Source organism: Syngnathus floridae, chromosome 1 (assembly GCF_059516105.1).
Source record: "Syngnathus floridae isolate MCC-2025c chromosome 1, RoL_Sflo_1.0, whole genome shotgun sequence".
Classification (NCBI taxonomy): domain Eukaryota; kingdom Metazoa; phylum Chordata; class Actinopteri; order Syngnathiformes; family Syngnathidae; genus Syngnathus; species Syngnathus floridae.
The window spans coordinates 9291580-9314565 of record NC_142413.1 but is presented as its reverse complement, the minus strand read 5'-3'; the positions used below and the strand labels follow the sequence as shown (position 1 = coordinate 9314565).

The following is a 22986-nucleotide window of genomic DNA, read 5'->3' as shown; positions in this document are numbered from 1 at the left end:
ATTTCATGCCCCCCCCCCCAATGTACTAAAAATGTTCAAATAAAATTATACAAAAATATGAAATGCATTTACTACAAGTGTTGTTGGGGGATAGAATTGGTTTAGTGGACAAATAATGGAAAAGTAAAATTAATATTGATATAAAAATAAGAATAAGAATCTATTTGTATCCATTTATTCATGAATGGTAATATGTTTCAATATTTTTAATACCAGGGCAATTACTCATGCTAATATCATTCTGTCCATGATCACAATATACACAGAAAAAATGGACTTTTGTGTCGCAACTCATGAAATATACACGAAACGATGACAAGTGCTTGTGTGACACAACCTTGTTTTTTTTTGTTTTTTTTTGTTGGGGGTGTGTGTCAAAAACGTGACATAGAACATTTCAAGATGAAATCATGTGGACAAATATTCAGCAGATGAGCATCCTGTAATTCGCATTGGAGGCAAGAGATAGAAAAATGGCGAAAGTGTGGCAAAAGGTTCTCAGGCTGCCTTTTAAAAGCTTGGGGCGAGCAAATTGCATCAGGGAGAATCGTCACCCAACTTTCATTATTTCCAAGTGCTGTGATTGAATTAAAGGGCAAAAGGAGGGCTGCTCTCCTTCTCTGCTTCTACTGCGGCGCTATTAAATTCTAATTAGAGATGCGGTGGGTGGGTGCGGTGTTGTGGGGGGGATCAATGATGCTGCAGCTCGGCCGGACGACGGGCCCAATAGACTGATGACTTATTGTCATGTAAAGCAGGGAGGCGGCAGTGGTAGCGGTGGAGGAAGAAGGAGGAAGGAAGGAGGCAGTGCGGCGTGCGCACGGCGCTGCTTTTGTTTCTGATGAGCTCGATATGCTCTGGAGACCTCCGGCAAGGCGGCTCTTAGGGGGCTTTTCACAAAACGCGCCTGGGCTGCTATAAAGGAGGCCACTTCTGGAGCGGCCGCCGAGCAGTCAACATCGAAAAAAAAAAATCCCTCCAACAACCTCACACGTTCTCCTCCCTCTCACCCGCCATCATAAGCCGACCTGGGGAATCTTCAGCTTTTGGGTGCCTTCCCAAATGTATAAAATGGAGTATTCTTACCTTAACTCGTCCGCCTACGAGTCGTGCATGGCTGGCATGGACACGTCGAGCCTGGCGTCGGCCTACGCGGACTTCAGCTCGTGCAGCCAGGCCAGCGGCTTCCAGTACAACCCCATCCGGACCACGTTCGGGGCCACCAGCGGTTGCCCGTCGCTGGCGCCCGGTTCCTGCAGCCTGGGCACGCTGAGGGACCACCAGAGCAGCCCCTACGCGGCCGGTAAGGCGCATTTTCAAGCGTCACTGCTCACTCGCTCGCTCGCTCGGTACGGGGCCAAATTTGCGTACACAAATGAAGGAATTTATCGCGTTAGGAGCGGCTGCGTGCGTGTAATTTGGTTACGCGCGTGTCACACCCGAAAGCCTCCAACAGAATTATCCCATAAGCTGCCGTAATGTGTTTACTTTGCGATGAGACGAATAATTAGATAACCAAAGAGCAAAACTCATTATTGGCGCTCAAATTGGGAGTTACAGTACTCGCGGAAGGCGACGAGTTTTGACAACTTACGCACGCTCTTACGCACGCATTTTGGGACAGAGTTCAAGTACATTTACGATTAAAAGCGAACATGGACGATCACTGGACTCACATTTGAACACACTTATTATCATCTATACTCCCTGAAAAAGTGGAATTAATACATTTACGTGGATGATTACGCACGGCATCGAGATTCATTTTGGACGCAATGAAACGACATTTATTACTGAAAGATAACGTACACATAACCCCACTCCTGATGCTGTTTCATAACATTTAGCAACATCACAAGAGGTGATTACACACGGTTTAAGGCAGAGCAACCGGACTCATTTTGAAGAGAATAAAATCCACTATTAAACTCTCTTTGATTATCACCACGCGGAGTTGCACATAATTGATATCAACACTATTACGCTGCTGGGTTAACGCACGGCAACCGGAATGATATCCGAAACAATTAAATTACATTTTTGCAAAAAAAAAAATAAAAAATCACAAATACATACAGATCCAAACAGAATCCAACTTGGCAGTATAGTTGAATCAATATCGCCACTTGACTATAACGCACGGTTATTACGCACAGAATGCAATCGAATTAACCTGCATTAACAATTAAAAATCCACTTAAGTGATCACTTTCAAAGCAATTATATCACGTAAAGTCTGGTTTTTTTTTTTTTTTGCGCACAGCAACCGGACTCGTTTGTAACGGATTTTAACTATACATTCCCGATCGAAATCTAATCTTGATGACCACTTGACACAGAATTGAGTATAATCACATTTATATTGCAAGCAGTCAATTCAACAATTTCTCCACCATTTAGATGAAGATGCTAAACGCACTAAACACTGTATTACACAAATGTTGCGAAACTTTTCTACAGAATCTCTGATGTTATGTCTGGAATATCACGATAGACCTACTGCAAAAAAAAACAAAAAAAAAACCCACAAAAACAAAACATGACGTCATTTTGTCCTCCTATGTCTGCAGTGCCCTACAAGCTGTTTACGGACCACGGGGGTCTGAACGAAAAGCGCAAGCAGAGGCGTATCCGGACCACCTTCACCAGCGCGCAGCTAAAGGAGCTGGAGAGGGTCTTTGCAGAGACCCACTACCCGGATATCTACACCCGTGAAGAGCTGGCACTCAAGATAGACTTGACCGAAGCCAGAGTGCAGGTAAACAATCACAAAGTCAAGAGCAGTAATCCATGCAAGTTAAATATGCGCCAATTACGCAATGTTTACTGCATACATTACACGCAGGCAGTAAGACACATTGACATCAATTTACTATTTTTTTAATAGAATTAACGATTAACGATCATGTTTTCATTGTATATTATTTAGCAAATGGGTTCACAAAGTGTTCAAGCTCAAACCATCAATTTGTTTTTTTAAAAGACGCAAATATATTAAAATAATGCACACACGGACTTATTGACAAATAGTGGAAAAGACATGTGTTTACTGGAAAGGAACAGGATATCTGTGGGAGAACATTTTTTTAAACGACCCCCCCCAAATAATGAATAATGTAAAGGTGCTTGTTAATATTATTCCTATAAAACCCTACAACAAAACGCGTTCTACTGACTAATAATGAATTTGGGGCTGTTTTGAAGGTTTGGTTCCAGAACCGACGGGCCAAGTTTCGCAAGCAGGAGCGTGCTGCTGCAGCAGCTGCAGCCGCCGCCAAGTCCAATTCCGGCAAAAAGTCGGACCCGCGGGACGACGACAGCAAAGACGCCAAATCCGCGGACCCGGACAGCACGGGGGGCCCCAACCCGGTGCCCACCTCTAATTGCGGTGGCCCCAGCCCCACCGGTGTGCAGGTGAACGGCGGGGGAGGCAACGGCGGACAAGCGGAGGCTGGCAAGGGCGCCGTGTCGTCCGGCATGGGGGTGGGGGTGACGGGGGTGGGGGTTACGGCACCGAGTCAAGGCTGGGCCACCGCCCCGGGGACCATCACCTCCATCCCGGACTCGCTGGGCGGGCCGTTCGCCAGCGTGCTGTCGTCCTTGCAGAGACAGAACGGAGCCAAGGCTGCTTTAGTAAAAAGCAGCATGTTCTAATTGACGTGCACACGCAGACTGATGGACACTGACAGTCAAAAGTGCTTTTGTTTTGTCTCCCTTTTGTGTGGCATTTGCTTGACAAAAATACATTTCATGGCACATTTGGCAAATTGTTGAAAAAATGGTGGGTCGAAAATAACACGACTGCACAAAACAACTTAAAATTCGGTTGTTTTGTACAAAACAGCCCAAATTTGGATTGCTTAGTACGTGCACGCACACGCACATGAATTGCTTCCCTTTTTGACCCGTACTGGGTTATTTTTGACCCAACTGTTTTTGGAGTGTTGGCGAGCTCACAGTATTGCATTATTCATTGATAACACAATGCTTATACCCAACAAAAGACAAACACGTTGTCTGACCATGCGGCAGAGCAAAGTTTCATCAAAAGGCTGCATTTGGGAATTTTGGGGAATTCAGTTGACAGCTGCTTATTTTCCCCAATATTTTGCATTTATTCGGGCTAGAGTTTATGACCAATACCGCATAATTTTTACTGCATTCATTTTGTCTGAGGTCGTGGACAGCTGCACAATTTAATGTCAATTTCATTTATCCGGGATGGTTTACATTGTTGTATAATTTCAACGACCATGCAGCCGCGTCGCTTTAGCAAGAGCATGCATTTTGTCAGGACTATAATTTTGAGTCAACATTTAGGCTATTCAACAAACTGCGACCAATCCTGTAGTTTAGCTGGACGACGCGGGCAGTCACATACTCGATTATTCATCTGGGCTGGTTTGAATTTAGATAGCATAGAACTTGGAATTTACCTGTGATCAATTTCTGATGGGTTAATAAGTAAAGTATGCGCCCGACGGCATAGTTCTTGCAAGAACCGCGATGACTATGCGGCCAACCACATAAACTTTTCAAGAGCCTGCATTTCAGTGCAGGCCATTTCGATTTCTGTTATTTCTGACAGGATGAACTATGCGGCACACAGGCTGCATAGCCTTATACAGTTTCCATGAATCTGAGCGAGGTTCGGACTTTTGGTGGGATTCAACCAGAAATGATTTTTTTTTTTTTTTTTTTTACTGGATATTTCCTCAATTTCCTTTGATTGTCCACTATGAGAAAAAAAGGCACAATTACAGCAGCACCCCTCCAAATCCCCGCCCCGCCCATGGACATAAATCTATGTTTCGTGTGTCTTTCTATGACAGTGTGTTTGTGGCTCCAATTGTATAGTGTTAATATGTATTCGCGTCTCCTAATAGTTGAATCATAGACACGTATAGTCTTCATTTTAAGTCGGATTCCCTAAGAATTTATTTTTGGTAAAAAGGGAATGTATGCAAATGTTGTATTTATTTGGATATAATTTGCATGTCTCTTTTTGTTTTTAAGTCTCCCACTTTGTTGTGAACATTGTTGTCTGGAAGGTTATTTATGTTGTTAGGTTCTGGATGCTTATATTTAAGAAGGGAATATTTCTACATGTGCACATAGTTTTCCAAGGCATTGAAATGGTTGTTGATGATACAAAAAAATAATAGGAAAAAAAAAATGACTTGGTCATGTTTTTGTCAGCTTCTGTGGTGTGAAGAACGTACATGAGTTTCTGTAACAATTTGCGATGGGAAGCAATATTAGCAATATAACAGATGGCAATTGTTCATTTTAGGTAAAGAGTTTTAATTAATGTAAAGGTTTAAGCTTGATTTTAGACAGAAATTAAATTCGGCCAGCAGCTATTGCATAACGAGAAGCCATCCATCCATCCATCCATCTTCTTCCGCTTATCCGGGGTCGGGTCGCGGGGGCAGCAGCTTTAGGAGGGACTCCGAGACTTCCCTCTCCCCAGCCACTTCATCCAGCTCATCCCGGGGGATCCCAAGGCGTTCCCAGGCCAGCTGAGAGACATAGTCTCTCCAGCGCGTCCTGGGTCGTCCCCGGGGTCTCCTACCGAGAAGAGAAGCCAAAATTGATAAAAATCTGCAAAGGTTCACAATTTCATATTTCTATCAAACAGCTAATAGGCTTGCAAAAATCAATACATTTTGTTATTTTAATTTAGAACAATCTCACATTTAAAAAGCATTTAACGTGATTATTACCCTTATCTGCAAAAGCATTTAACGTGATTATTACCCTTATCTGCAAGCTTGGTTCAACTGTGGTAGAAGGTAGGGGGCAAAATATACCTAAATATGAAATGATCTTACTAAAGGGAACAGTTTTAACTCAGGTAAAATTATGATATAATATGCAAACTATGATGTAAAACATTGTAGAAACTAAATCAATTCAAAATTAAAATTAGTTCGTTGAAAATAAAGATTAACAAACGTTCATATGGAGAAACATGTTTTTTGCGCGACAGAAACTGTATCAAATATATTCACCTAGGGTTCAACAGGTTCTCTCCCGGCTGACCAAGACCTGATAGATGAATTAAAAAATCAATTATGAAGATAATAACTTTTTTTTTTTAATTAACCATAAAAACTTGCCCAAAATGTGAAGAAAAAAAACATTCAAATAGACACCTGCTTGCACCCCATTAAAAACAAAGCGAATACTCACCTTTGGGAGAGCTGTTCCTAATAGTTTGCCCTTTGCTGAGAAATGCCTCAAAATCAGAAGAACATATAGACAGACAGTGACTTTGGATGGTTTTATTTATAAAGATACAGTCATTGCATTGACACAGTTAATGAAAGGATACATCGAAATATGGTGTTCAGGTGACTACTACAATAAATACACGAGAAAGCCTCCGCGCTAAAAAGAGAAAATGGAAAATGCTCAACGACTCCAGGAATTAAGCGCAGTGGCTATTGCTTTGATTTGTACATTTTTTACAGTATCTTTTGGTTGTAGGCTTAAACGTGCAGTCTTTTTTGTTAAACATCGGCAGCACACTGCCCGACTCTCAAAATGCAAACCAAGCAAAAATATATATATATTTTAAAAAAAATAAACAAAGTTGGCAAAGGTTCAATAGACCTTTCGCTCAGAGCCCCTTAGTTATTGTTGCTAAGATCAAAAAGTTCCACACAACATAAAGTCTGTGATGGTGGTTGACTGCATAGCGTAATGTATATTTTAAAAATTTTTTCTGGGCTAGTTCGGATTTTGTCTGCTTCTTTTATCTTTTATCAATTGAATATCTTCATTCATGGTTTTCATTAATCTGGGTAAGTTTCGACTTGATTTTTTTTTTTTGAGAGATGCAACCGACAGTGGACGACTGCATAGCTTTTTCCAGAGCCTAAAAAGAAAACATTTCCATTCAACCTATGTGTCACTATGCATAAACAAAAACTTCAGGAAAGCATTGTTCTTATTTGCTGCGCTGTGATTGGTCACGCTACATTTCTGGGGACGCGGTTTAAGCGAAAGGTCAATTGTCTCATCCTGCGTATATATTCCTCACGGACAAGAGCATTCTATCACTGCAAAATCAACGACGCGGCAAAAGTGGACGACTTGCAATGAAGGAGTGCGAGGACAATTTGGCCACTGATTGATCGCCTTCGAATGAAAATATTATTCTTTTTTTTGTTTCTTTTTCTGCGTCGTTCTTTTGTTCCTAAGGCACATTAAAGTAGCGGATTCAGTTACTGCCCTCGTGAATTACATTCAAAAAGTGTGTCAGTGGAAGCCTTGTGGATTATTATAACACATTTTCAACATAAGGTGTACAATTCAGTGCTGATCCAAAATAACGAATGCACCAATAGAGATCCAGTATTGTGTGTCGTGAAGGTTAATTTGCATATCTCATTTTGTCTGCTTTCGAGAGTGAGATAAAGTGGATGCCGCTTGGTGAAAAAGAAGAAAAAAGGAAACACCTAAACCAGATTAAATCCAATTAAAGTATGTATGAATGAACCACACTTGATGAATGGTGATTCAAATAGATTGTGCTTCATAAAAATGACAATATGAGTGAATGACTGTCCTGACTGTTGATACTCTGTAGTCAAAGAATAATATATGGATGAAAAATCTTGGATTGACCCACGTGATGAATGGGGGTTGCACAGGAGGGCAGGGCTTGGCAGGTGATCAGGTTCAACTCGACTGGAGACGTCACAAGGTGGTCGGCTGTCCGGCCGCTTGAGTGGGGAAGAGAGAGCCACAAACATTCAGCATGCAGCAACAAACGGTGGAGACAGATGAGAAAAAGGAAATTGATGAATGCTAGCTAGACGACGGTGAACGTCTTGTCAGTGATTCTCAAAATGTGGAGTGGTAGCATTTATTTTACAGGCACGTGTTCATGTTAGAGCTATTCGACTATGGTCGGTGTAAATGTGGACAAAATCAAGTCATGTGTGTGTGAAGGATGTTTGGTGGGGGCAACTCACAGCGGGAGCGAATATAGCACTGGTGGCAGTTGAGCAGGCCGCTGCGGATCCGCACGTCGGTCCCTGTGGACATGTCTCCTAATTGGCCCTTGCACACCCCGCACTGACCACAACAACCGTGAAATTAACATTTATACACTCCCCAAAACTCGCTTTCTCAAAAAACCACATATATTTCTTTTTCATGTAGTTTGACCCTTCGCACACATGTTAACTTGGAGAAAATGTCTTCACTAACCTTAAAGCAGTCGATGTGGAAGTAGAGACTGAGGGTCTCGATGATCATGGCGGCCCCTTTGCCTAGTGGCTGCCCGCAGCTGGAGCACAGCTTCTTGCCGCTGACAGACCTATAAACCGTAATAACATCGGCAACAATCAGCCCACGTGCTGCTTCAGCAATTGTAAAGACAAAGGCAGCTCGAGAGTTGCTACATTATTTGCTGGATTCCTGTAAGATGGTTTTTGTGTTTGTGTGTATGTGTGAGGGGGGTGGGCATGTTCTCTCACACCAAATCACCGAACATACCTGTAGGGCAGCGATATTTAATAATTAATGTATGTGTCCCCATACTTTTGTCCTCCTACAAACCTAATTTTTGTTCTCATGACAGCAAGCACAAGTAGAGCACAAAACACAGCGTTGATGCGAGGCACAAAATGGATACCTGTTGGGTGGCGCGTCGACACAAGGCGGAGGGGGCTTGGGTGGGCTGCGCCCAGCGTTTATTGTGGCGGGTGCATTCCTGGAAAATGGACAGACCGTTGCGGCATTCAGCTGACAATGCCGCTGACTGCACAGCCTTGAAACGAGCCGCATTCATCTGGATCGCTTTGTAGTTTTGAGAGATTCAAATAATTATTAGGATTACAGAATGTCTTTATGCAACGCCTGCATTCATTTGGGGTTAGTTTCGAGGGCGTTAAATGGCGATGCAGATGACTGCATCTCGTTTTTCCAGATCCTGCTGTTAAATGGGTTGCTGAAAAACGAACTAGGACACGAGATGAAGATAATCTGAGAGGAGCGTGAGATGCTGCAATGATAAAAGCTTGAGGTGCCACCTACTGGCCAAACACAGTAACTGAAAGACTGCAGGTTGTTACAATGAATGCCGAAAAAGCGCACTTCTGTTGCCATGGTTATACTCTCATCAATTTGTCAGACAGAAGGCAGAAAGCTTCTTTAAATGATAAGACTGAAGCAAATACATTTAAAGACCATTCAAACACGCACGCACGCACGCACGCACACACACACACACAGACACACACCTGCGTTCTCCTGCAGGCCGGGCAGGCTTGCTGGCGTCAACGTCTTGCAGTTTCTTGACCGGGGCGGAGGTCTTGGCAGCCATTTGGTGAAGTTTTTGGCCATTTTTCACACAGCTAGTCTGACTCACCGAGCTGTAGATGGTCCACATCTATGTTAGGGCTTTATTTTTCGGATGTTACCTTCTACTCATTAGGTTGACAGATGAGCTAGAGCTTAAATTTTGGGGTGCGAGAAGTAGGTGTAGTACGTTGTCAATTCAGGTTAATTTGCATCAATATAACGTGTAAACTCGCAGATCTCTGAGGAAAAGTAATGGTTTTTTGATGTATGCTTTGATGCGTCGACAAACCTCTTGGCTGTTCTGACGCTGTCGTCTGCGGTGCTGATGTCGCTCGTTTTGTCGTTCTCTCGCGGTCTACACTCAACCTCTCCACTCTCCAGCTGTGTTACCAATCAGAAGTAAAGACTGTTAGTTGGTGGACCAATCACAGAGGTTTTCAAATTGGGTTCAGGGGGGCTCAAAGATGCAAGTTTCGAGGCCCGCAAAACAAATTGCAATAAATAATGTGATTGTTTAAAAAAGCGCATACCTAACGTATGGGACGATTACTCAAGCCTACGTTAGCTTTTTGTCAATTGTGCTAGCTGCAGTATATAGTCATTTCGAACAAAAGGATCATAGTATTATGACTATTTAGAAATGTTATTGTCACAAGAGGCTGACTCTTCATCCCATCAAATCACTATATTGTTCATGAAAAGATTGATTTAAAGAAACACAATTGAAAATTACTTAAATTAATTTTTGGTAAGGCAAGACATTATAGTGTATAGTATTTATATATAGTGCATTTCATGCAGAAGGTATGCTTAATAATACCACAAACTAATAAATAAAAAAAACAAAATAAAAATAAGATTTGTTCACCGAATGTCTCTCTAGTTGCTCCTGTTTGCGTTCCCAGTCAGCAAGTGAGCGCACGATTGTGTCCTGGCACTCGGACACTGACGTTGCGGACGATTGCGGAATCAGGGCTGTGACTGTCTCTTCCAGGATGAGACGTTCCTGACGTGAGGGTAGCGTTGGACAATCAAACAATCAAAGCCCATGACCACAGACAACTCATCACATAAGTCTTGAGGAGGCAACTTTCATTTGGTATTGTCTAAAATGTGCTCCCACCTCCTCATGGTAGCGCCTCTCCTCCCGCGCAACCTCCCTCTGGGCCTTCTCCCACTCCTCCTTGAGCTTCTTCTGCTCTCGCTGGTATTTCTCCTGCGTTACCGAGGTAACGTACCACAAGCATATACAAATACAGGAAGAAAAGACATTGCAATTGATGTCGGAGGCATGCAAAAACTGATTCAATTTTGGTTTGTCAGGAGTGCATGTAAAGAAAAAATAGAGGCGAAGAAGCAAGCAGGAGGTGGACATGCAAACAGGCTTCCGAGAAGAGTACCACTGTTGAAAATGTCGTCTTTTACAAAGTTATCAGGGTGCCTGGAGGCTTAATGAGTTAAAGTGAAGATATTTTTGGACACCTTTATCTCATTCATTTTTAAGACTTTGAATTTGAAACGTTTCATTTAAGACACTTTAAGGCCCCACCATAGACACAGAAAAAAAGCTCCATTTTGAATGTCACTGTCAGCTTTTCAAGAATTTATTCAAGCATTGATTGAAGTTTGAACTGCAGAGAGCGGTTTCAACTACTTGGTTGCTAGCTAAAAAGAAAAGCATTATTATCAAAATTACGAATTGACTTTTTTTTCTATTAAGACTTGCATTGGAAGACTGACGACAGAATCACAAAGAAAGGAAAAAAACAATTACAGGGGATAAAACAACCAGCACAGTAATGCACCACACATTCTTCCAATCATCCAAGGTCAGAAACCTTTCTCACTGACCTGTGGAGGAGGGAGGGGGGCATTTAGCCAACAGAATCTCGCCCCCAAGCACAAGCTATGACAAAGCTCAAGGGCGCCCTCAACTGATGGCAGCGGCACATGAGCGGATGTTACGGTACGATAAACGCGCTGATCATCAAAATGGCGGCAAGCTTTTACAGGCGCAATGGAGTGTGGTTAATCAGCTTTATGACATATGACGCCTTTAAGATATAAACTGGTCACACGGTTTAAAAGCAGCAGTGGGCAAACATAAATAATAAATTAATAATCATTAATTCTAGCAAAAACAAAATATCCCTGGGAAGGTAGCAGGTTTTTGACTCCCTTGTGCAAATAAAACCAAAACTGGCAATGAATCCTGACAGAGCTGGGGGTAGCCTCATGCGCCATGCGTTGCCTCGCCCTCTATCCGTGTACCTGCAGGAGGCGCGCCTGCTCTTGCTGCCACCTTTCCTGCCGCTTTCGCTCCTCGGCCGGGTCCCAGGACCAGCGATCGGCCCGCCTGGTCTGAGGCGACACCGGCACTGAAACCTAACAGGATGCCCCCGCCCCAACCCACCACCGACAACACATGCGTCCACAAAACCCAAAGCACCAAAATAGTCATGCACACGTCGGGCACCCTCACACAATCAGGAAATCACGCACACAGACATACAGAGAAAAAAATGGAGGGGAGAAGATAGATAGTTGGTCTACCACAACAGCACTAGTCCAATGCTATCCAATCCACTCCTACTGAAGGAGAAAGACAGAAAAGGACAGAGGTGACCAGAGGTGGGAGGAAGTCACATATGTGCAAGTCAGAAGTAAGCTGAACCTTCATGTTGCAGTCCCAAATTATTGGGGCAAAAATCAAACTGAGTCAAGTCATATCTTGAGTTAAGATAGTCAAATAGCAAGTCAAATCTCTTGATTTTGAAAAGCTTCCGAGCACCATAAGAATCTGGACATGTCGACATAAAATTGTTGGAACAACAAAGTTGTTGTACTCACGTTGCCGTAGTGATCCTTTTCTCCCTTATCTGCAGATTGTAAGTGTACAGCAACAATGAAACATATAGCAACAATCAATGTGGCACATCACTATTTACAGATATATAAACACAGCCAACAATTTGCATAATTTGCAATTGAATACAAAAATAGCTCAGAATCATATAGATCTATATCATAATGCATTTAATAGTCCATTGTGTGTCCCAGCCCCCTATAGTAAAAAAAAGTACAATTACCTGCAAAGAACTCGCAGCGTAAATTTGGGTTGCTGCTTGTCAGTGGAGAGCGGGTACTGTTTTCAACACCTTTGGGGAAATATATGGTTATAAAAGTAAAATGGACAAAAGCACTGACAGTTTAATGTGTGTGCGTGTGTCGAGTAACCTTCTGTGGTTGTAGTTGGCAGTTGATGTCCAAAACTGGGAACCTCCTCTTTCTTCTGGTTTGTCCCCACGTGACTGTCTATGCTCGTCTAGCGATTTTACAGGATTATTAATCGGATAGATAGAGATGTTAAATTTGGAAGGATTTTAATGGCTTACCACTGAGGTTACAGAGTTTGTGCCAAGCCCTGACTCACACGACGGTATAGTCTCTTGTTTGGCTTCTGCAAAGACACAGTAGTTATCATGCAATCGTGATGTGTCTGCAATATGACAGAAACGCAAGTGTCCACATGGGGGCAGTAGAACAGCATGTGACTCAGACCTGCAGATGTTTGGAGGTGTGATGCTGATTGAGACGTTTTCTCCGCTAGAGCGACTGCAGGCTGCCATCCACTCTTTCTCTCAAAGCTCTCCTCTGGTTTCTGCAACTCCTAAAAAAAACATAACAGTATATTTTTGCATCATTTAAAATGAGCATTGCAGTGAAGGAGCAATTTACTATAGCAGGCATTTTATTAGGTTGACAAAACAATCTAAATGTGCAGCCTAGCTTTTTAATATTAGTATTTGATGGGCATGATTAATTTATTTATAGAGTTAAAAATGGCTGGCAATTAATGTTTTGATAAAGGTACCGTAATAAGATAGTTTTACCACTGGTAGCGAAGTAGGCCTGCTGGGTGGCGTTGAACACAGAGCGACTTCTTTGTCCTGGATGTCACCTAAAGCTGCCTCTACGTTGGTGGACGCCAGAATTCCTTTTGTCGCCGAGGCACTTGGGTGGTGGGCGGTGGTTTGGGGCAAAGAGTACGGTAGGAAAACGGTAGAGGACTCTGATCCTTGACTCTCAGGTGTGGCAGAGTTGGCTGCCATGTTGCCGTTGACCCGCGGGAGTCCATCGGCCTACAACAAAATGGATGCGGTGTTGAGATACGTCTGTGCTAAGATGATACTTGGCAGTATAAAATAAAATGTGAATAAGCCCTACAAAATACAAATAGGTAGACACACATTACATTTAAAACTTGTTTGCATCATGCAGAAATGTCACAATGATAATCTCAGCCAGATCTAGACTGAACTCAATATGAAATTACAACACCTGACCCAACATACACAAAACAATTGACCGTTGCCAGTTTGAATTTGATCGATCCTTTGACAAATCACCTCCAAGGAGTTTGTTAAGCCCTTGAATTCCTCCGACATGGCTGCACCAAACCAAAATGGCTGACCTTCCTGTTCAAATTGGACATGGGTTTTGGAGCATATTGAGCGCCCCACCCCTCCAAAAAAAAAAACTGACATCATCTCATTAATAGCATTAAACAGTGCTTCCGAGAGGAGGTAATGAGAACTAGGACTGAAATGAATCTGTGGCTAAAACCCCACTTGTGCTTTCATTTGTGCTGGGCTCGGGTACTATTATCTTAAGCATGCAAACCTTAGCAACAAGCGGGCCTCAAAGACAAAGAGACGCTAGTAATATATGTGTGAGGAGGCTCCTTGTGAACTTCCCAGTGAGTGCCCCCACTACCTCCCAATCCGCGCCCCCTATATACTACCTCCACCTTCTCAGCCGTCTCCAAGCAGCTTGTGTGGGCCGTCTTTGTCCACTCCACACTGAGAGGGCCCTTCGCCGGCAACTTCTTAGGTCAATAGGGAACACAAGACTCCATTCAAAGTGGGACTGGGACGCTTGACAAGACATTCCAGAGGAGCACTTGGCTTCATTTAGCTCAGTAGCGGCCATCGCTGCCTAACATTTTATCCGGAAAATGTTCCTTCCTGTTTTGAGTAATAGATTCAGCAGGCCCGTGACCCTCGTGAGGATAAAGCGGTTCAGAAAAACAATGGATGGATGGATTTAAAAGAGACACGTTTGTCAAGTGTGAACACGTTTTCAACCAAAAACACTAATTTTAGAAAAAGGTGTCTTACATCATTTTTGAAACACCCACCTAAGCATTGTTTGCAAATCATAGCTATGGAAAATGAAATCATGTGCTACATTTGTCCCATGTCTGTAATGCTCTAAGATGCCACAAGATAGCAGCAAAGCCCTGAAAGATGAGTCAAAGATCTGTGTAGTTATTCCTGTGATTTAGATGGAAGAGACTTTATATTCACAAATCAAATGCACTATTAGTGTAAAACTGACCTTACTGGGACAGGGTTCCGGTGTAGCAGGCCAGGGCTGAAAGTAAGGCTCGGGCGTTAGCGGCGGGCTGGACGGCGGCTCGGACGAGCGCGAGCGGATCTTTGGCCCTTGCGGCGGCGAATCTCTGGGCCACTCGTCAATTTGCGCCTCCACCGTGGACGTGAACCTGGGGGCCGGCGCAAACGGTTGCCGCAGATACTTCAGGGGGCCGTCCGGGTCGGCGTCCCACGGTTCAGAGGTGGTCGGCGAAGGTGTGAGGGAGATGGGGAAGCCGCAAAAGGACGGGTCTGCCGAGACACTGCGGTCCAGGACCTTGGGCAGCTGCAGGCGCTCCATAACCGTCTCGCTGATGGAGAAGCGCTGGGCGTAACGCTGGAGGATGTAGGCCGCCTCCTCGGGGGTTTTGGCTCTCCGGTAAGCTGCCCGCAGCTCCTCCTCACGGCGCTCCCTGTGGAGACCAATAGAGGGAAGCATGCTTGGAAGTCCCCGTTGTCGCGCAGAGCACAAGTCGATCACGAGACTAGTATGCAGTGTGGTCTGTTTGGTGTTTTCATAGACTGGCTGATTTGAAAACATGCGTTTGCGCCGTTGTGGGTGTGGACACTCAATTCTTCGCCCGTCAAAGTGGCTCCCCTCACTCCCTTTAAATTGAGCGCTGGACAGGGGTGCCGTCTACATGGTGCAAGTAGAACAGACTCGCTGGAATTTGGTGAAGTGCGCAAAGTACATTTATAGGGAACGGCAAGATCTTCGCTTGCTAATTATGTTGGACCTACTTGTCCTCCACAATCTCCTTGTAGGTCTTGATGCTCCTCCTCCTCTGCGAGATGCACTCTCCTCCGATCATCAGCTGCTCCATCAACTTCCTCTCTTCCTCCTTCTTGATCAAGTCCTGAGAAATGCTGCGTCGACGATTTTTCCACCGGGCCAGATCCTGCCGCACACGAATGATTATTGTTCACTTCATTTTGCTCCATGCGTAACAGTCAGGGAAATGGCCAATATCTCACTTACATCCTGCCAGTGACTATCGTCTTCCTTCATTTGGTTGTACTGATTGCGCATCAGCTCATGACGCACGTGACTGTGCGGCGGCAAGATGGTGGTGTTGTTCACCTCGCCGCGCATATCAATCATACTCATACTCCTGGGAAGGAACAAAAGAGAGACACACTTAAACAGAAATTTGCCATTGGTGCACACGTCACATGTTGTTTTTAGTGGTTGTCGAGGAATGGGAGTCATGTTGTAGTTTAAAACACAGAAAACAGATTTTCCAAAAAATTTTCACCAGCAACTGCAGCATTATGTGGCGGCAGCGCTACAAAGTTGGAATTTGCTCACAAGAAATGTTATAGAAGAGCTGCGAATCACAGACTTCCTATTCTATGCTAAATGTGTCAAATTTGTGGCAAGATATTGTTAACATGACTTGCATGCTATGGCAAAAAAAAAAAAAATGGCACTTTTTCATAGTCTTTCCAGATTTTACCCCAAACAGAACAATTGTTTTCAGCATTTTGCAAGTAGAGTGTATATAGATATTAAAAATAGCTATTATTCATATCGGCTTGAACTGTAATAATGAACATAACCTTGAGCAAATCATTTCTATTTGATCATTATCATGGTACAGCTGCTATTTTGGCACCGAATGCATTCCTTCAATAAACAACAGACTGGCAGATTTGACCACATGGAAACTGGATGACTTACTGTGGGTCATGTGATACGCTGGCAGGACACATGACAGCATGGAGAGACAAACAAACACAAATGTGGATTACTGAATGTTTGTTGAATAGACAGTGACAAGAAATGGTCTGGGTGTCAAGATTTAGGGGGTTGAATGATGTTGCACCAAACATTCACAGGGGGGCAGTATTATCCACATGCAGACAACTGCATCACAACCCTTGGCAAAAAGGTCACAGCTTATGTTTGAAAGAGGGCATATGGAAATTTAAAGACAGTTTGGTCTTAGTGCCTGTGGTCACCCACTCATCAAATGTGAAAGTAAATAGACGATCAGGTCGGAGTCAAAAGGTAAGCAAATCTGCAGTGCTAGCTCAGATGAGTGTGCGCTATTGGCGTTAGATTCAGATAAGCGGCATCATGCTCTCGATTGTTCGAGGTGGTACGATGTAAGCCCCCCTGCCTCCCTCCATGAAGCGGCCACTGTCGTTTCCCGTCAGGCTACTCGCAACCTCCCAAGCTTATTTTTGACTTTCAGAGAGCTTTGCAGGTAGGCAGAAGGCCGGCTGGGAGAAAGTGTGCAGCTGTCCGGTTCAAGTATGGGGTGTGAACAGGGTCAGCAAAGGAAGCAGAGCTCATTTCCGTACATCCTGAGGGAGGGTCCTGTGTTCCCATTTCTGTATGCACCGTAGTCCATGCATGTTATGCTGTGATTACCAAAACATTCCTACACACAGATTTGTATGATTACATTTGAATAAATGTAAAGTGCCTTCACTATAAAAAAACATTTTTTTTTTGTTGGAATGTTTTTTTTCCCTGTATACAAACAGGCAAGACTGTGGATTTTCTGCTGATGCATCAAGTGTGGAAAAAAAAAGGAACTCTTTTAGGAGCATCAAAACAGGTGGTGTAAAACTACATTGTTATTCTTGATGCTTCAATTAAGCGTTCCAACTACAAAGACACCCAGGAACGGTTTCAAAATGTTTTGTAAAGATACCTCCTTTTCTCACTTCAAATAAGCCAAGCAGGCTCCCGACGTTACACTTTTTGGAGAATGACACGTATTTGCTTGATGTGATACAACCGCATGATTGCTAACGTACACACATCACACTGTTTATGCAAGCAGCAGCTCATTTCAAAGGCAATCCCTACCATCTGTTCTGCAGACAGTGCTGGCGGGAAAAACGGGGCGGCGTGATGGCACATGGAACCACTGGCAATTTCAATAACAAGCCGCCGGTCAAACAAAGCGATACGTCCCATCTAAATACCGTCGATGACATCATCCGGGACGGTCACAAACACGCCTGTGAAGAAACACTCACCTCAAAGGTCTGTCTCCCCCTACAGGTGAGGTGGCCGTACTCCAGCTCTTGCGCTCGCCGTCATCCTTGTCGCCGCCGTTCTTCTTCTTGCGCAGCGGCGTCGGCACATAGTTGCCCTGGTTGCACTTGTTGGGCAGGTACTGGTTGAAGGGCATGGCGGTGCGCGGCTCGCTCACCGAGGTGCGGCGGGCTAACATGTCGTCCTTGTGGATGTCCGGGGTCTTGCGGTGCGGTGGGCCGTCTGACTCGGAGTCACTGCCCCGGCCTTGGGGAAGGGGGGGAGACAATCATGAGCAATGATCGAAGATAAAGTATCAATAACCCTTAGGTACAGTAGTTGACTCCTTGGTAGTAGATGAAACATTTCCTTCAAGTCAGTTCACAATATTGACAAAGCTATGGTAACATAGTTTTGATAGCATGAAGTCAATATCCAACTCTTAAAAAACATCAGACCTACTATGACCCAATTTACAGTCACAAATTCCTTTGAAATCCAACAACTGTAAACACTTCAAATAAGTCTATGAGGGGATGATATCATTTCATCCAACAAGATGTCTAAAATGGTTTATAGGGATAGAAAATCATCACTACGTCTGTTGCAAGAGACATAAATCACATTCTCACGTGGATCTCCTGCCCGAAGAGTATGATTACAAGCTCAACGTCTCCATCCAATTTTAGAAAAGGTAAATAAGACAGGTGACACCGAGATAGGCAGCAGGACTTTCCCTGCTTGTGTTAAAAGAAAAAAATCCTCCATGTTACATAAGAATCCTCAGCGTAAACATGGAACAGAGAATGTGGTGTTTACCATTCCTGTGGTGTGTGCTCGCATGCCTGAATATGCACGAGGAGCAGGTATCAAGAAAAGGTAAACAAAGCGTGAACCAGACTTATTACTTCTAAACTTATTACTTACACAAACAACTACACTTTAAGTTAACCCTGAAGCGTGGCGTTATTTTCAATATTTTCTCAAAGTAACATCGCATCTCTTGATTTAGTCTTTCTAAATGAAAATATTGTGAGCACAAAGCGGCTCATCCATAAATAGTATCAAATGGCTACATAGGAGATCAAATGTCTTCCTTGAATTCAACTTTTCTTTCCATGCTCCTCTGAGGTTGCTTTACAGAGGCCAATTGTGAAGGAGCTTTGCTGCAAACGTTGGGACAAGGGAGGGGAACGTTGCCTCCTGCCTCCCAACCTGGACCCAGATGTGTGTACACTATACATGATACTGTATATCGTCAGGTTGATGTTTGTGTTGCAATATCCAGCTACGAATGGGTTTGTTGTTCATCATCACGGTTCAAAGCCTACCAGGAATGACTGCGTTCACTGTATCACTAAGAGTATTCAGCCTGGATTCTCATTCATTTTCCAGAGATATCCAGTTGGCTGGTGTCCATTTACAGTAGGTGGGCGCGTGCAGGTTGTCCGGCGATGCGTCGGCGGCTTGATGGAGGCAGAGCGTGCACGAGAGAAGAACTCCGAGTGGGTGTGAAACAACACTTCTTTCAACTGACTTGTTGTTTTATTGAAGTTAAAATGGCACTGTTTAAGCTGCTTTGTTGCTGTGTTATACTGTATGTGAATAAGAATATGTAAAAAAAAGTGTTTTTAGTTGTACTTTATCGGATGTTTTATATTATGAATGAGTGCTTATTGCTGCGGTGACAATTTTGTTAAAAATTAATATTTAAATTCTTTAAATTACCTAACACATAATGAGACCTGTTTTAGCTTAGGTTTGTGGGGCTAGAGTCGAAACAAAGATCTAAAATGAGCTTGTGTTCGAAAAAAACCCTTTTGAAATTATTCAAAGGGCTTTTCCATTTAGCTGGGCGTTGTCCTGCAATAACACACAATGCAGAACAACGAGCCTCACAACGGCAGCGCAGCTGTGAAAGCACAATGGGCCCTCATTTATCTGTCTGAGGTACTGTATGAGAGCACCTTTCTACAGAGTTGGTGCTCTATTATAAATACAGAAGTGGAAGCAAGTCACAATTCAAGTCCGCATTGTCTTACTATTGTATCTTGAAAATGAAAATTCAAATGCAAAACTTGTCTAGTCATGTTGTTCGAGTCTAAATCTTGTTGTGTTGCACGGACAGTAAGACCAAATCAAGTTGAGTCTTTCGAAAATTTTAGGCCAGCCTTGTAGCTCGATTCAAGTCACGCAACTCAAATGAAACTCAATGAAAATGATACGTAAATCGCTGCCTGTGAGCCTTTGGGGTTTGTAGAGTTCCATACCATCGCTGCTGCCGCGGGCCACCAGGACATCCGGCGACGGGGTCTGTTGCGAGCGTGAGCCGAACGAGTCCAGGCTGTCGAAGGAGTCCTCGCGACAATGTCGTGGCGGGGAAAGCGAGTCGCTGCGCTCCGAGTCCCAGCAATCGATGTAGCCGCTGTCCCGAATGCTGCGTTGGGGGCTCTCTGCCTCCTCCGCCTCCTAAAATGTGCCAAGACCAAGATTTAGGCATGGGAATGCTAACATCAAGCAAGATAACAACAAACATGGGCCAAAAATGTTAATAAGGGAAGATCTTGACTCTCTGTAAACAGTTGAAGTGCGACTGAGTTCAACAGTTGCAAAGCGAACCTACAGCACAATGTACAACTGAATACAGATTCTAAAATGAACTGATAAAATTTGAACATACAAACAAAATGGTCTCAATGTTGCCACCAGAAGACAGAAAGCACAAATGCAGATCAAGAAGGATTTCACAATTGTACACTCTAGTCAGGGATTATTCCAATTGCTAAAAATATGCAATGAAATGTTACCTGGGCAAGCATTTTTTCTTTTGACTATTTCTAAACGTCCCACTGCGGCCATGTCGTCGTTCAAACCTCCATACCAGCTCTAATTCTCACTTCAACTTCTAAAAACCTGCCGGCTCCTCCCTGCATTTGTCTATGTTTGAAAAATGTCAAGCTGCTAATGGAAGGGGAGGAAAGGCCTTTCCTGTCCCACAAAAATCAAGAAAAGGGCCACAATTTGCTTTCTGTTGTGCAACTGCAATTTAGTGCTTGAATAAAAATTCACATAAATCAAAACCTAGCCACTAACGCAATGCAGTTTAAGCTGATTCAACAACCTGCCCCAAATACAAATAAACCCAAAAGTCGCTACTCTTGGTACCATGACATCAAGGTTTTCAAGGAGGTACAATCCAAACAAATATCACATCATTTTCAATGACAAATCCCATTAAAAACAAGAGTATTCAATACCTTTCGCATCTGTGATAGCAGGCCCTCGAACTCCCTCAGGTCCAACGTGGGCCCGTTGTAGAAGGTACAGCTGTTGGCAGCCCGACCCAGCCAGTAGATAGTGATTAGAACCTGCACCAATCAAAGTAGACATGATTGAATTTATTGTATTGTTTATACTATCAAGGCCCGGGGGCCAGATGTGGCCCGCGAAGACAAATCAAATTCATGTCAGTACTAAAATTGAAAATTGCCTCCACTTTTAAAAAATAGAGCTATTGCTAGCATTTTTTAACCATTCATCTTTTCAAAATATTTGAACATTTTTTACTTGTTTCAGATTTGAAAACTAGTTATTCATCAATTTGTTGTGCAGTCTATTATATAATATGAGGGGGTCATATATTTATTTGTGTTGAGTCATAATGGCCCTCCTAAGAAAACTATGACAACGATGCGGCCTGCAACAAAAATGAGTTTGACGTCCCTGGTTTATACCGTTGTTTGCTGGGAAAGGCATCAGAGTCCTGACACAAATAGTAAGGATAAAAAAAAGCTTGGAAGTGCTCAATGTTATGCGGCAAAGACTCCAAGTGTGGGAGACCCTAGAAACACGTGCCAACACCATGATGAGCCAAAACCAGGAAACAGTACAATATTGTGAGCTTGCTCGCTGTCCAGCTGCTTGTTTATGTTTCTGCCTGTCAAAATGACAGGTACGTGCTCTCGGGCAATATTTACTGTCAGCCACAAAAAGCATGCTGGTGCTGGCTAAGTTCCAGCATTTTGAAATCCTTTTAAAAACTCGTCCACTGACGGGGACGTATTTTCATGTCATTTAGGAACTAAGACATTCAAAGCCAGGTATGCATTTATATATTATGAAATAAATTCACGTGGTAGGTTATACGGAGGTTTGAAATTAGCTAGCAGTGAATCAGTTCATAAAAAAACAATAAAGCAATTGTACAAATAAAGACAATGATATACTAAAGTGAGTTATGTTTTGTATTAGTCATGATTGTTGCGTGTGACTAAAATAAGAATATAAAGCCACGCTGAGTTCTTATCAAAACCGTCCCAGCATAGTGTGCTGTTGACGTGGGCAGAAAATATTGCGCCCATGTGTTTTTTTTTTTTTTTATTGGTTCATTTTGCACTGTCAAAGATATACATAGCTGCTCACATTGTTTTAGGTCTTACTTACGATGTATTCTATTATCTTCTAAATTATTGCGGAATCGGGTGCCAATAAGTCATTCAGGGCGCAGGAGCTTGTCGCGTTTCAGCGGCAGGGTTCCCGCCTCCCTTTTCAAGGCGGGAACAATGTCTTGGCCTTGTCGTGTTTGTGCAGGCGCTCTGTGGTAAACGCGACACGGCTTTGTATTGTCAAAAGTGAAAGGAGCGGGACCGCAAAAAGCATGTCTACCTTCCTTTAACCATTAGAAGGCCTTCAAAATACGACACACTGATTCAAAGTAAAAGACAACAACGGCTTAAGTGAAAATATATGATACATTTGACACTTTGTCACAGTTTAACCCTGGAGATAATGTTCCAATTGCATTGTTATGATGGTCATCACTCCTCATCATCTCAAAATCAAATGAAGTCACTTACATTTTTGATCTTTCGGCCGCAGTCGCTCCGCCTGTGGAGAATCACAAACACAGTGAGACAGTGACTTCATATCAAATCAAATATTTGGCATAAAAGGATCTAAAAGTTGCGTGAATCGACGATCACTGTGAAAGAAACTATAAGCACAGCTAATATTGTCGTCTCTAATGTTATGTTTAGAACATTCATGCCATTGGGAATTTTTTTTTTCCTATCACGCTTTCCACTTCTCAGACCCTATTGTACATTTCATTGGAACAAAACTCTGTGTGTGTGAGTGTGTGTGTGCGTGTGTGTGTAGAGGGCAATTAGAAAGAGGAAACTGTCACCTATCACAAAATGTATTTTGCCAAAGTGGCCCAAATTCTGTTTCCTTGAGTCTTCC

General features: G+C 43.2%; 2 protein-coding genes across 5 annotated transcripts in view; one reads left to right on the top strand and one right to left on the bottom strand.

Annotated features, from left to right (window-relative positions):
* Nucleotides 1-786: 786 nt before the first annotated feature.
* Nucleotides 787-5135, top strand: phox2bb (paired like homeobox 2Bb). Its single transcript, XM_088373149.1, has 3 exons — nucleotides 787-1303; nucleotides 2571-2758; nucleotides 3205-5135. Exons 1-3 carry the CDS (start codon nucleotides 1063-1065, stop codon nucleotides 3652-3654), a joined length of 879 nt encoding a protein of 292 aa, XP_088229275.1. The 5' UTR covers nucleotides 787-1062; the 3' UTR covers nucleotides 3655-5135.
* Nucleotides 5136-6272: 1137 nt separating this feature from the next.
* Nucleotides 6273-22986, bottom strand: part of LOC148403933 (LIM and calponin homology domains-containing protein 1-like) — a 32903-nt gene continuing 16189 nt past the window's right edge. For 2 of the 4 annotated variants that reach the window (XM_088373065.1, XM_088373073.1), the window contains exons 5-25: nucleotides 22602-22632; nucleotides 21003-21113; nucleotides 20016-20214; nucleotides 17748-18012; nucleotides 15733-15865; nucleotides 15495-15652; nucleotides 14719-15166; nucleotides 13212-13460; nucleotides 12880-12988; nucleotides 12714-12778; nucleotides 12556-12643; nucleotides 12408-12476; nucleotides 12169-12197; nucleotides 10442-10534; nucleotides 10187-10324; nucleotides 9608-9699; nucleotides 9258-9389; nucleotides 8651-8728; nucleotides 8224-8332; nucleotides 7986-8088; nucleotides 6273-7733 (exon numbers count right to left, since the gene is read on the bottom strand). In XM_088373065.1, coding sequence (XP_088229191.1) covers nucleotides 7708-7733; nucleotides 7986-8088; nucleotides 8224-8332; nucleotides 8651-8728; nucleotides 9258-9389; nucleotides 9608-9699; nucleotides 10187-10324; nucleotides 10442-10534; nucleotides 12169-12197; nucleotides 12408-12476; nucleotides 12556-12643; nucleotides 12714-12778; nucleotides 12880-12988; nucleotides 13212-13460; nucleotides 14719-15166; nucleotides 15495-15652; nucleotides 15733-15865; nucleotides 17748-18012; nucleotides 20016-20214; nucleotides 21003-21113; nucleotides 22602-22632 — 2725 coding nt within the window. In that variant the 3' untranslated portion in view covers nucleotides 6273-7707. Of the gene's footprint in view, nucleotides 7734-7985; nucleotides 8089-8223; nucleotides 8333-8650; nucleotides 8729-9257; nucleotides 9390-9607; nucleotides 9700-10186; nucleotides 10325-10441; nucleotides 10535-11589; nucleotides 11704-12168; nucleotides 12198-12407; nucleotides 12477-12555; nucleotides 12644-12713; nucleotides 12779-12879; nucleotides 12989-13211; nucleotides 13461-14718; nucleotides 15167-15494; nucleotides 15653-15732; nucleotides 15866-16434; nucleotides 16453-17747; nucleotides 18013-20015; nucleotides 20215-21002; nucleotides 21114-22601; nucleotides 22633-22986 lie in introns of all 4 variants that reach the window. The other 2 variants (XM_088373088.1, XM_088373084.1) reach the window with 2 other exon arrangements.

Coding starts and splice junctions, on each gene's coding strand:
- phox2bb (XM_088373149.1), top strand. CDS start 1,063: ATGTATAAAATGGAGTATTCTTACCTTAACTCGTCCGCCTACGAGTCG. Junction 1,304..2,570: donor GAGCAGCCCCTACGCGGCCG/GTAAGGCGCATT, acceptor CTATGTCTGCAG/TGCCCTACAAGCTGTTTACG. Junction 2,759..3,204: donor TGACCGAAGCCAGAGTGCAG/GTAAACAATCAC, acceptor GCTGTTTTGAAG/GTTTGGTTCCAGAACCGACG.